At 35.0% G+C, this 12,690-nt stretch overlaps 3 protein-coding genes across 8 annotated transcripts in view; 2 read left to right on the top strand and 1 right to left on the bottom strand.

The window, feature by feature from the left end:
- Positions 1-1,758, top strand: part of LOC107635039 (rop guanine nucleotide exchange factor 3) — a 6,895-nt gene extending 5,137 nt beyond the window's left edge. For all 3 annotated transcript variants that reach the window (XM_016338394.2, XM_021121800.1, XM_021121801.1), the window contains 2 exons: positions 335-679; positions 1,391-1,758. In XM_016338394.2, coding sequence (XP_016193880.1) covers positions 335-679; positions 1,391-1,513 — 468 coding nt within the window. In that variant the 3' untranslated portion in view covers positions 1,514-1,758. The remainder of the gene's footprint in view (positions 1-334; positions 680-1,390) is intronic.
- Positions 2,634-5,852, top strand: LOC107635038. Of its 3 annotated transcripts, none has more exons than XM_016338393.2 (5): positions 2,634-3,083; positions 3,208-3,282; positions 4,159-4,247; positions 4,759-4,844; positions 5,004-5,852. In XM_016338393.2, exons 3-5 carry the CDS (start codon positions 4,176-4,178, stop codon positions 5,254-5,256), a joined length of 411 nt encoding a protein of 136 aa, XP_016193879.1. In that variant the 5' UTR covers positions 2,634-3,083; positions 3,208-3,282; positions 4,159-4,175; the 3' UTR covers positions 5,257-5,852. The 3 variants fall into 3 exon arrangements, with proteins under 3 accessions (XP_016193879.1, XP_016193877.1, XP_016193878.1); XM_016338391.2 differs by lacking the exon at positions 3,208-3,282 and adding an exon at positions 4,030-4,070; XM_016338392.2 differs by lacking the exon at positions 3,208-3,282 and having other exon boundaries at positions 5,004-5,568.
- Positions 5,693-11,699, bottom strand: LOC107635037. 2 transcript variants are annotated; one of them, XM_016338388.2, is made up of 8 exons: positions 11,166-11,699; positions 10,800-11,072; positions 10,198-10,466; positions 9,810-9,883; positions 8,033-9,710; positions 7,789-7,925; positions 7,428-7,611; positions 5,693-6,956 (listed from the first exon to the last, which is right to left on the bottom strand). In XM_016338388.2, the coding sequence occupies exons 3-8, from the start codon at positions 10,346-10,348 to the stop codon at positions 6,316-6,318; spliced, it is 2,865 nt and encodes a 954-aa protein (XP_016193874.1). In that variant the 5' UTR covers positions 10,349-10,466; positions 10,800-11,072; positions 11,166-11,699; the 3' UTR covers positions 5,693-6,315. The 2 variants fall into 2 exon arrangements, with proteins under 2 accessions (XP_016193874.1, XP_016193875.1); XM_016338389.2 differs by having other exon boundaries at positions 5,704-6,956; positions 8,033-9,692; positions 10,800-11,698.

Consider the following 12,690-nt stretch of genomic DNA (forward strand, 5'->3'; position numbering starts at 1 on the left):
TACTAGTTTTTAGTTTTTCTTTCAATCTTTCATAGTGGCTGAATTATGATGCTAACTTCATCTGCTCTTTTTCAAAACATTGTTTTCTCTCAGAATGGAAGAGCAAATATGGGAGACACAATTTACCACTACATGTCTGCTAATTCTCAGCTTTTCAATAGATTAAACTTCAATTAAATCTTTAAATCTTTGAACCTCTAATTCTACCAATTTAATCCTCAATTTTCAAAACCTTTTTTTTTTCATGCTACTAGTTTTTCTTTCAATCTTTCATAGTGGCTGAATTATGATGCTAACTTCATCTGCTCTTTTTCAAAACATTGTTTTCTCTCAGAATGGAAGAGCAAATATGGGAGACACAATTTACCACTACATGTCTGCTGCAGAGAAATTCTCAGCTGATCAACTTCTTGACTACTTGAAGATAAGTTCTGAGCATGAAGCACTTGAGCTGGCCGACAGGGTCGAGTCTTCGATGTACTCGTGGCGCCGGAAAGCTTGCCTGAGCCATTCCAAATCATCCTGGAGCAAAGTGAAGGAACTCATGGCCGACGCCGACCGGAAGGACAAGAATTACACCTTAGCTGAGAGAGCAGAGACTTTGTTGTTCTGCCTGAAGCAAAGATATCCTGAACTGTCACAAACTTCTCTTGACACATGCAAGATTCAGTATAACAAGGTAATAAGTTTTGCAATATATTGAATCATAAAGTTTTATCATTGATTCATTGTGCATAGTGATGGTGGAGTATGTGAAATCATGTACATATATATAAGTTTGGATTTCTGTTATATAAAGTGGAAAATCATCCTCTTATTTACATATTGATCTTAGTAAATTACATTCACCTTCCTTGAGATTAAGTGGTATTTACATATGCTAAAGATTAAAACCTTTAATGACATTAGTTTGTATTTTAATATCAATAATTAAGATATTATTATAATTTATCTAAAAAATATTTTATATTTTATATATATTGTGTTCGCATGTCTTATAAAAAATAAAAAATTAAGTATATTTGCATATGTTGTGCCGTGTCATATCTACTATCTGTGTCAGTGTCCGTGCTTTATAGGTAAAACTCTAAAGACAGAGAAGGAAAAAGACTAATGTACTAAAAACTCCGCCTATGTTACACTTGCGGTACATAGCCGGTCCCAAGCCCGGATAAAGGAGGAGGGTTGTGTTAGGTCTTCGGCAACCAACATAAAAATATAGCCGAACCCCCATGACATATTTATTCCTCACTAGAAAAAGATTATTATAAAATGTGATAATAAACTCTTTTGTAAATGCAGTACTAGAGACAGATTGTTATTAACAAATATAGAAATTTAAACTGAGCATATGGACTTATCAAGAATGAAAATTTATATCATTTTGCAGGATGTTGGAAAAGCAATATTAGAGAGTTATTCAAGAGTACTAGAAGGCCTAGCATTCAACATTGTTGCTTGGGTTGAAGATGTTCTCTATGTAGATAAATCAATGAAGAACAGAGAAGTCTAGATACACCATAAATTGGTTTGGCATCTTACACCCTTGTTGCTGTTCCTACAAAAGAGTTAGGATAATGTAGAAAGGTACTAGGTGATTGATTGTTTGAAAAGATATTCACTTGTTTCAAGTGTGTATGAAGACTAAAGTGTGTTCTGGTTTGTAGTTGGCAAATCATAGTTTGCTAGCTCTAACCTTGGTTTGAGGCTGAAAATCATATGTTGAAATGAGCTAAATATAGTTTGTCTTTCAAATCATGTTTTACAGTCTTCCAATGCTAAAAGAAACACAAAGGAAAAATCCACATCTATCTATTTATAGGTGAGTTCTCTCGTGGTCACATTAACCATGGCTAAACCCTAAATCCTAACATCTGCAATTTTTTTTTTAAAATAATCATAATGTTTAGTTTCATTCAATTTTATGTTCACTGTTTTCGATTTGTATCAAAATTATCCTTAGACATTAATTCCATATAAAACGCTAGGGACAAAATTGAAAACTTCCAAGATAATTTTGAATTTTGACACAAATAAAAAACGTTAAAAATAAAATTAAATAAATCGAAAATATTAAGGACAAAATTAAAGATAAGAGATATTTTGAAAGAAAATCACAAACATTAAAAGAAAAAAATATGCTTTGTCTTTGTAGAAAAAATTGAAGCATTCTAAGCGACATACTCAAAGCATTAAAATATAATAAGGTGGAGAGGTTGAAAATAAACGCAAACAATGACAACACAAGAGTTGCACCTAAAGAGATCATATACGCAACTTAACCTGACATTCTGACAATTACAGCCTGTTTTCACTGCTACTATGCAAGGAATTTGAAGCTTAGCTTACCAATTTGGGAAGATTCTGAATGAAGTTTGAGCTTTCTTTTGCAATAGTATCAACAAGCTTAGCTAAGTGTGGAAGGTGTTTGAAGGGAAGAGAACATAGTTTTATCAAGTCCAAAAAGCAAAAAAATCCAATATTTCTGATAACTCAGGCGATGATAATCTGTCACAACCGTTGCATAGAAATTAATTAACCTTAACTACTATATTCATTCACATCTAGTTGAATGCACAACAAGATTTCATGCAGCAGCAGTAACCATACTTGAATGCAAAAATTCATCTAAACTTTTCAAGATTTCTTGCTTCTTCAAACTGCCATCGAAATTCGCTAAGAGGTCCGATCTCAGGTTGTTTACCCGGTTTGACCCCTACGGGTTTTGGAAAAATCGGCGACCCTGTCCGGTTTTCAAAAACCGAACCGGATCAATACCTTTTTGAAATCTGAAAACAAAAATTTGAAAAACCCTAACCAACCTCACTCACTCGTCACTCGCTCATCATTCATCACCGATTCTCTCTCCTCCGTACCTCACTCACCGCGCCGGTCAGCCAACAGAGGTCGCATCTCCTGCCTCCGCGCCGCCATTCTCCGTTATCCTTCCTCCATGCCGTGTTCCTCGTCGCCGGTCTCTGCCTCCTTCGCGTGACTCGTCATCCTCTGCGTGTGGCTGTGCTGAAGCTCCGAACTCCGAAGCTTCGCCGTCCCTGACTCAGCTTCTGCTTCTGCTTCTGTAGGTGAGTTTGTTTTATTTTTTAGGTTATTCTTTAATGGTTATTAATTTTTTATGCTTACTATTTTCAGTTTTAATGTAGTTTTAGATAAATTGATGCTAATTGATTTAGATAAATTGATGATTAGTTATACTGATTAGTCTTGATGGAGAGGATGGTTCTGATATTGTTCCGAAAAGCTGGTTAAGGGGAAATTATTCAGGTTTGTTGCTTACTTTGGCAGCTGCTGTGTGCATTGTTTTGAGCTTATCAATAGTGATAAGAAGGAAGATGATTAGGTCAAGGGGAGTTTGTATTGTTGTATCAAAGTCTGTACTTGTTTACATCATAACTTTTGAGTGGTAATTGAGTTTACTGATTATGCTTCAAATTAAGTGAAGGAATGCATAGGCAACAATGCGTATGTCCTTTGGATTTAATGTCTATTTTCGTATTAGTTATTTTTAGGAATTGAGACTTGATTGTTGTTAAAGTGTTAGTGAAGACATGTATTTCAAATTTTAATATGATTTTATAGTTTTATTTTAAGTGAGACCGGATCCACCAGTTCAACCCGTGATCCACCAGTTGAACTAGTGACCCAGTATTCTGACTGGTTCGATTACCGTTCGGTTCTGATAACTATGCTTGACGGTGTTTCTCTCTTTCCCAAATAAATTAATTAATGCTATGAGTGGTGCACTTTGTAATGAATTCCATCGTTGAATTTGAATTTTTCATTGTTTGGGATTTTTAGTTTTTACAAGAAAAACTTTGAATTGATGCAGCACATTATGAGTTGAACAAAACAAGATTCTTTTTTCATTCCCTAGTTTTTCAATAATTGTCCGTACTGAAGTATCTGGTTCCTCTGAAACAATAATCCTTATTACCAAAAGTGCAAACTTTGATGAACTTCGTTTCTTCAAGGCATTACTAAGTGTTCTTTTGGATTTGCTATTTCTGGTAGGATGTGCACTTTTGTGTTGTCAGAAATTCAGAATATGAAATGTAGGTTTGGAATATTTGATGGACCCTGGTTGGATTTCAAAACCATGAAATGGATATTAATTGTTCTGTAATCTGTTCACTTTATCAGGGCACAAAGAGCTCGAAATGAGTGCTGCAGAAACACCAAAGAAAACCGGCACGCCCCAAATTGTTAAGTTGGACAAGGCATTGAAGTTGGTAATTGTCTATCTAGCTGTGAATTTTGTTTTATTTTTTCATTTTTTGTGTATGCCTAGTTAGTAGTGGCCAGTGAATTATTTTTATGTGCAATCATTGTGCATTCATATAGAAGAGTGAGCATTGCAAGGGCAAGATTGTTGCCTTGTGACCTAAAAGGCTAAAAGTTATGGGTTCAAATCATTGAAACAACCCTCCACCTATGGGAGTTAAGGCTATCCTCTCCTGTCCCCGACTTAAGCAGATGGGAGCCTTGTGCACCAAACCTTTTTTTCTTTTTTATGTTCATTCATATGTAGCATTACATTAGATATGGAGTGAAAAATGTTCTCTTTAGTGCATTTGCTAAGCTAGTCAATTGTTCTATATAACAAGTTAGTTTGTTTGTGTATATTTGCATATTAACCCCCCCAAAAAAAGTTGTTTAAAGACTGGTGCTCATTCAATATTTTGCATTTTCAAGGATGTAATCCATTGTATTTATATACTTCTCTGCCATTCTGATTGGCAGGCTGAGGCATGGGTAAATAGTATGAGTAAAGGTGCTGATGATCATGATGAAAAACCGGATAATGAAGTAGAGGGTCGGCCTGAAAGGTAACTAGCACCATTAACTTGTTCACGTTCTGAATTTTGATATGGCACAATAGCACAGTCGAGCAATAGTAGCAATATTAGTTTGAATTCACTATTTTGAATTATGGCGTGATACCTACTGCTTATGTTGTATCATCACACTTCTATGCTTCATTGTAGGCTTGGATTAGGTGCAAAAGTTTCACGGAAATCCAAAGTTGGTCCCTCAGATGACCCTGTTGACAGAAAATTGTATGCCAAAATGCAAGCCGAAAAAAGAAAGACAGCGAAAATTGCTCAAGAATCTGCTTCAGTCGCAAGCAATGCTTTAGATGACGAGGAATACGATGAAGAATTGGAAAGCAGAACTAGTGCGTTCACCAAGAGGAAGGCATCAGTTCCTTCAACACTGTCTAATAAGAAGCAAAAGTAATGGCATCTACTGATTCGAGATCCCTATGTTTAGTTGGTTATCATATTCTTTGCACTTGTCTTACTGGCATGAAAAAAAAATGAGCTTTCATGTAATACAGTTATGCACTTAAGGACAATGGCTATAAAGTACTATGGCGGCATCTAATGCTCATTTTGACTATGTTTCCTATGTTCCTCTTCAGTAATTTACAAGAAGAGAAGTAACAATGTTAAGAGGAAATGGTATGTGTTCTTATATATATTTGTATTGTTTAGCTTGCTAGCATATAAACTCTGAATCTTTTTTGTAGTTAATCAATTACATTTTGCACATTGATTTGTAAAATTATACTTGTACATATGAAGTTTACTTCACTGCATATAATATAACAAATTTGAAATGAAAGAAATAGAAATGAATATTCAAGATATCCAGAAGGGTAGTAATCCCAAAATTACTCCAAGCTGATCTCACACTTCATTTATTTCCAGACTGTATAAAATGTAACAGGTTATCCAAACACCAAAACAGCAAATATACAAAGAAGTAAGGATGATATCAAACAAAGTTACAACAAACCAACTAACTAATGTGATCAGTTCATCAGCCAAAAAAAACAATAATAGCTCTCTACAAAATCTACAAACACCTTTGGCCATGTCTCGCACACTGGATAAAACTGTTGTTTTGTCACTGTAAACAAGCCTAGTTTTTGTACTTTCCTCAGGAAGCAATTGCAACTTGGTTTCCTATTTACTTTTTGTGGCTTTGCACTTTGCAGTCCCTTATTGTGTATCCTCATTCACATCAATACTATCTGATATTAGCATAGTCAAGAAATATCACCAAGCTTCAATGATGCTTTACAAAAGTCTACCTCTTCAGTATTCTTTCTGATCATTTTCTATCAACCCTGCATGATATATACTCTTTTTGTTCCATAATTTCTGTCATTTTGAAGTTCCAGTACATCCTTGGACCAATGTATTTGGCTACAATAGCTCCAAATACATTGTTATAAAAAATGTGCCGAATTTTCAAAGTGACGGATATTTTGGAACTGAGGAAGTATCTTCTTTACAAGTTGATGGTGCTCTCATTGTTATCAGCCTCAAGTTGAAGCTGAGAACATTCACTTTCAGGGATTTCACTTATAAAGCTCAATATTGTATCTTCCATCAGTTCAGCAAGAATGACCTCACCCATTTCGAAGCCAACAGTTTCGGCATCAGGTCGAAGATCCATCCACGTTTCACTCCCCGCCAGGTCTTTTCTAACGATTTGTTCCAAGGTACGTGGTGGGGGCAGGGGAAGGATATGCCAGCACACTCCTTCAAAGACTTTGAGAGTAACCCTTTTCATATTTGGGGTTGGCCTTATGCTAGGATTTACAAATGATACATAAGGTGAGACTCCAAAGTAATACCAACAAACCTCCACGAGAATTTCCTCGATACAGTCGAATAGGAGCTTCTGGTCATGGCAAAGTGGATTGGGGAAGAACTCTATCTGAGCAAACAAGGAAGGATCGAGTATCTCGTCTGATGAAAGGCATTTCACCAACAGTTGATCCGGAGTCAAGCTTGATGCTTGTAAGACAGCTTTAATGTAATCATATATCAATTCATTCTCTTCGAAACAATATTTTCCTCTTTCAAGTTGATCAACAGGCGAAGAGTCACATTCATCAAATTGCAGCGGTCGTACTGGCAATTTAACTGATCACGAATGAATTAAAATTAATATGATAAAGAGAAAGATATTCCAACAATTGTAATTGGTTAATTGGCCCCTTGTAATAATAATAAAGGGCAGCCCGGTGTACAAACATCCTATGTTAACGCGGGGTCCAGGGAAGGGCTGAACCCAAAGGGTATAATGTATGTAGCCTAACCTGATAATTATATCAGTGGCTGTTTCCAAGTCCTTGTAATAATAACAATAACAATATACCAAAAAAAACAAATGTAAAAAGATTTTATAGGTCAATTTAAGGATAAAGTACAATCTAGAGAACCCTGGTCAACCTGCATACTATTTGAATTTCAGCTCTTCAGTTTGCAGTTTAGACAACCACTGAAAACAAGTAGTTTCCAGATTTTTATTTTGAAAACTATGGTTTTAACTTGAAAAACAAAAGCGAGAGTCCAGAGAGGCTTTAATGTTCTAGTAAGTGCAGGAAAACATACCAGCTTGACATCTCGAGTATCCAGGACTTGAATCCTCATCCAAGAATGGAGTATCAAGAACAGATACGGGACTTGGTCGGCCGGAAACATCTGTAACGCTTTCTATCTCTTCAATTTTCTTTGCGACAGACGAGTGAGAAGGGGATAATGGTGGAGATGATGGTTGGACATCTTCTGTAACAACCTGTGAAAAAAAAAAAAAGGAATACCAATGATATGTCAGATAAAATTTTACAGATACAGACATCACTTTACAAAATATCTTAAGGGGTCATTTTAGATAGTACATTTCTATTACATTATACTTATAGTCCAACAAATCATTTGTTCACTTATAAATACTATCAGTAAGAGACATAACCTGATTCAAACATGAAGAACCCTGTGTACTATCAGAAATTTCTAACATCACACAATATTGTTCTTTTTCCATGACGAATCCCACTGGAATCGGGGATGATTGCAAAATGTCTGTCTCTTTTTCAGATTCTACGTTAACTGCACAAGAATAACAGAATGATAAATAAAAGAACACACATAAACCCATATGCACCAAAGTTTATCACAGCAGCTATCACTCAAATCATATAATTTGAACATGGTACCTTCAGTAACTGTCTCATCAATAACAGGAGAACAGGTTTCTTCTGTATCAACACAACCAACATCATGTGCCAAGTTTGACTGTGAATTAGTTTGTTGTACTTCATTATTAGAGATTTCTTCACAAATGCTGGACTGCTTTTCTGAATTGCTCATTGCCTGATCCAGAGGATCGACAAAGGTTGCTTGCTTGGGTGACAAGTTATCCTGATTAACCTCTGAAGGTCTATCTGACACAGAAAATCTTGTCTTTGTGGTCACAAAATGATGTTCCAAATCCCGTCCGGGACTGCCAAGGGGAGAAAAGTTGTACTCAGGAATAGATAGTATTCGACCAAGTGTTTTGGGGCTCTGCCTACCTGAAATGTTTGTGTTCTCATCTCCACTGTCTAGCATCTCACACAGATGTTTTCTAGCCTCAATATATAAGTTAGAAACCCTTTGTTTGGAACTGTCATTTTCATGTTCCACACTAAATTCGGAGTGTTTTGAAGCACCGGTCTTGTTTCCATTCATAACATCAAACATAGGTCTTGCAATCTTTTCCATGAAGAAATGGTCTTTAGTTGGAGACCTCATTCCAACATTATTGTCTTTCCCAATGGTTTTGCTCCCTGGCCCCTTATTTTGACATTTATCCGGAAGCTTTCTTGAGATCCCTTCGGCGTTTCCATGTTTCTCCCTTCCCATGGCATGTTTCAATTTCCTTTTTATCTCTGTAAGAGAAAAATGTGAACTAACTTTCACAAAACGACCTTTGTGATGGACAACATCATGAGAATCAAGTGAAGAGGCAAGGATGCTTCCAGAACTTCGTGAACTTGTTAGTGCAGGCTTCAGAATGACTATTCTATTTGTAAACTCTGTTTTCCCATTCTCGTTTGTAGGACATTCTGATTGAGACTTTGACCTTTTCCTGAAAAAGTTACGATGTTTACGGTTGAAAGTTTCCTTTTCTTGTTTCGGATTGTCAAGGTCTTCTTCTACAGAGAACTTGGAGCCAATAACTGAGCTGTGTTCATTGTCATTTATTGCATGAGAATTCCCCAACTCCTGAACATGTTTCAATAAAATTGAATCTGAGTCTTGTAGAAGTCTAACAAACAATTCCTTATCCGAGCTTATAACCTGAAGTGCTTCCATGAGTTCATTTGAGCAATTGGATTTTCCATCTTCTGCCTGATCTTTCCCATTTGCTATCATTTGATTCACAAACTCATGGATTGCATCCCTTGCAAGGTTTTCAGAAACACCATAATTTTGGTTTGATTGTGAATTAACTTCGCTGTCATTGTCATGCATCACAGAACAACCACCCTTAACGTGACAAAAGTCTTCCATTATCTTGTCTAAATCAAGATTATCTTTTGACTGTTGCCTTGAATGCGGGTTATGCAGGAATTCAGACTTCAGCATTGCATCCGAACTCAACTCATGGGTGTCCATATCACGGCTTTTCTTTCGAGATTTCTTTTTTCTTTTGGAATCTGTCTTTGGGGAAACTTCACTTGCTACTCTGGATTTCTTTGACTCTACTTGATCAGCATGACCTAGATCCTTCACCGCATCCTTCTCGATGAACATCTCTTCTTCTATGAGTTTCTTCATACTAGGCTTATCCGGATCAGTTATCTCAATCAGTCTCATACTCTCTCCTCTTTCCTGAAATATACGTGAACACTAAAATCAATAAATTAATTTTACTTTTGTTGACTACCTTGCAAGTTTGAAGCATGAAATTTTGAGTAAATGCATAAACATATGGATGGACTGACATACAAGATGGCCTTGATATTCTTCGTCCAAATCGCTTAATGTCTCAAACTTGTTCTTGGTAGGTACAGGTACAGCACCTGATGAAAGAAAGAATAACAATCATTCTGATCCTTTTGCCTAATGCAGCATAGCTGGACCACAAATTATTCCACAACCGTTACAAACAAAGAAGGCATATTATGATGAAAAGTTACAACTCAAAAATATCGAAAAATCAACTTAACCCCATAATAGATAAGTACATACCCATAATAGATAAGTACATATAAGTTTTGGAGCCACACTATTTAGCAAAGCCATTACATGCACAGTTGGTGGGTACATTGATCAAACACATAAAAAAAGTGTTCAATTTTGGAATTACAAATTTAGACCGTATCTCTGTTCTTACCTACAGCATGCTGGCTGCTGCGTTTCGCATCTGCAATCATCCTACGAGTAGAGCGACCATGGCGAAAATCGAACATACTAATAAAACCCCACATACAACCAGATTGATCTTTCTCATACTGCACAGTTAATCTCGGGGGTCTTTTCGCCATGGTAATTGGCACAATTGACTTTCCTTCTTCTACCTCTCTTCCGTTGGAATGCTAAAGGAATCTTAGCTTTACTTTGGCTGTGTTCATACAAAAGTCCTCGCAGCTACGATCTAAGAATCTGATTGATGGACAAAACCATGAAATGAAACAATGAAGTTGGAATCCATAAAAACACACATTTTCACTCTCTCTAATCCCCAAAGGGCATTAGATCATGGAAAACACCTTAACAAGAAGGGGGAAATTATGTGCTAAACATATGCAGAACAAACTAGTCTCTTTATGGTAACAATTTTAACTTATTCACATGGTAACAAGAAATTGAAATCAGACACAAAATTTGTGTATCCACTTAAAATGGAAGTGATGCAACTCAATTAATTGGTTACTAACTAAGGAGAGCTGAAAAACCAATTAGGAAAAATGAGATTTGTTGAACTAAGTGAAGTACCTGTTAAGGAAGAAAAAGGCAAAAAATGCAACTTGAGAAGTCCACTAAGGAAAAAACATCTATGGATTCCAATTTGAGTGAAGCTCAATGGGGTCAATGTAGCTTCCTTTGGAGGGGAAAGTATCAGTGCCTGCCTTCTTCATACACATGCCTTTTACCAGCTCATAAACTCAACAAAGAAAGTAAAGCTGAAAATCAGAGTTGTCTTGCTTTTCATCAAAGGCCAATTGATTGAAACTAGCCACTTATTCACAGCTCAGTGATTTCCCCTTTCTTCCAATAAAATAACAAAAGAAAGGTGAATGATCAAACTTGATGAAAAAGTTTGATAATCACATCAAATGAAAAGAAGAAGATAAAAGAGACCTTCTGACACACAAAAGCTTGGCCCCAAATAGTGTCAAATCCAAACTCCACAATAATCAAAATCAAGCAAAAACCGAACTGATGGATACTATAAATGTCTCATAACTTGTCATCTTCGATTAGCATCAATGCTCTTACCTACCATAAAAGGCCACAACTCTAGTTCAATTTTGCACCTATATCCAGTTGGAAGAAAATGCTCTGTGAAGCACTAAATTCTCACATTAAACAAAATTGAAAAATGGTAATTTTTTTGGTTGAAAATTGCAGCCAGAAAATAAATAAATAAAGAACACCCCAAAAAGAAAAATGGAGACTTTTGTTATTGGGTATCTTTTGGACAACCAAAAAGAGGAGAAAAATGGTAACTTGCACCGACCCACGATTGATTTAACGCGGAATTTTGATACGGGCAGCCATTAAAGACTGAGAATAAAAGGTAAGCATATAAGATAGAAAGAAGAGAAAAAGAAGAAGATGGTGTTGAAGAGAGACAAGGTTAGGAATTGTAGAGAAAGTGAAAGCAGAGATAGAGAGGTTTTACGATGATGTTTGGAATACATGATAGTTGTGACAAATATGACGTGTCTACGTGGGTCCAAGCATGCTTTTCTCTTTTTTCTTAAAAATATATTAAAAGTAAACAAAATTTATTATTTTTAACTAATAATTAAGAGAAAAAGACAAATAGATTTTTAACATTTTGCTCTGCGAACATTTAAATCTCCAACAATTTGAAAATATATTTAAGTCATTAACTTTATCAAAACCTGTACATGTGGATTCTTCTGTTCACTTGGATCTAACAGACTCAACGAAAAAATCAAACATGGCTTTCGTTGTATTGGCCTGGCCAATATACGGATGCACACGTAAAGAGTTTTTAAAAAATGACAAATTAAATTCAGGGATGGATATGTCCAGATTTTGAGAAAATCGGATACTTAAATGTATTTTCAAATACTCAAGGATATAAATGTCTGCCGACCAAAAGATCAAGGACCTATTTGTCCTTTTCTCGATAATTAATTATTAATATTTAAAAATACAAACAAAAAATATAATATTAAATTATTAAATTAGGCTCTCTCTCTATTTCTATTTCTTTATATTTTTTAAGTCTAATTATTATATATTGATAATTTTTTAATATAATAAATGAATATCTTTTTAGAGAATATATGCGTTTGAAAGAAGAAGAAAACTATATATGAAAGATGAACTCAAATTAGTTAGATACAAGGTGGTTTTATATTTTCATTGATGCACAACTATAGGAAAATAGATTAGAGTGCTTTTACCATTTTAATCATATTCAATAACAAAATTTTAAATTTGACATCATTTTAAAAGAGGATTTAGTTAAAAAAATAAAAAAACTAAAAATAAATAATTACATAAATTATTTAATATTAAATAATATATAATTTCACAATTATTTTAATAAATTTATAATTTTTAAATTCATAAATATTAAAGTTTTTATAATTATAAATATGTAATAAACATAATTATAAATCAAATT

This window comes from Arachis ipaensis, chromosome B04 (assembly GCF_000816755.2).
Source record: "Arachis ipaensis cultivar K30076 chromosome B04, Araip1.1, whole genome shotgun sequence".
Classification (NCBI taxonomy): domain Eukaryota; kingdom Viridiplantae; phylum Streptophyta; class Magnoliopsida; order Fabales; family Fabaceae; genus Arachis; species Arachis ipaensis.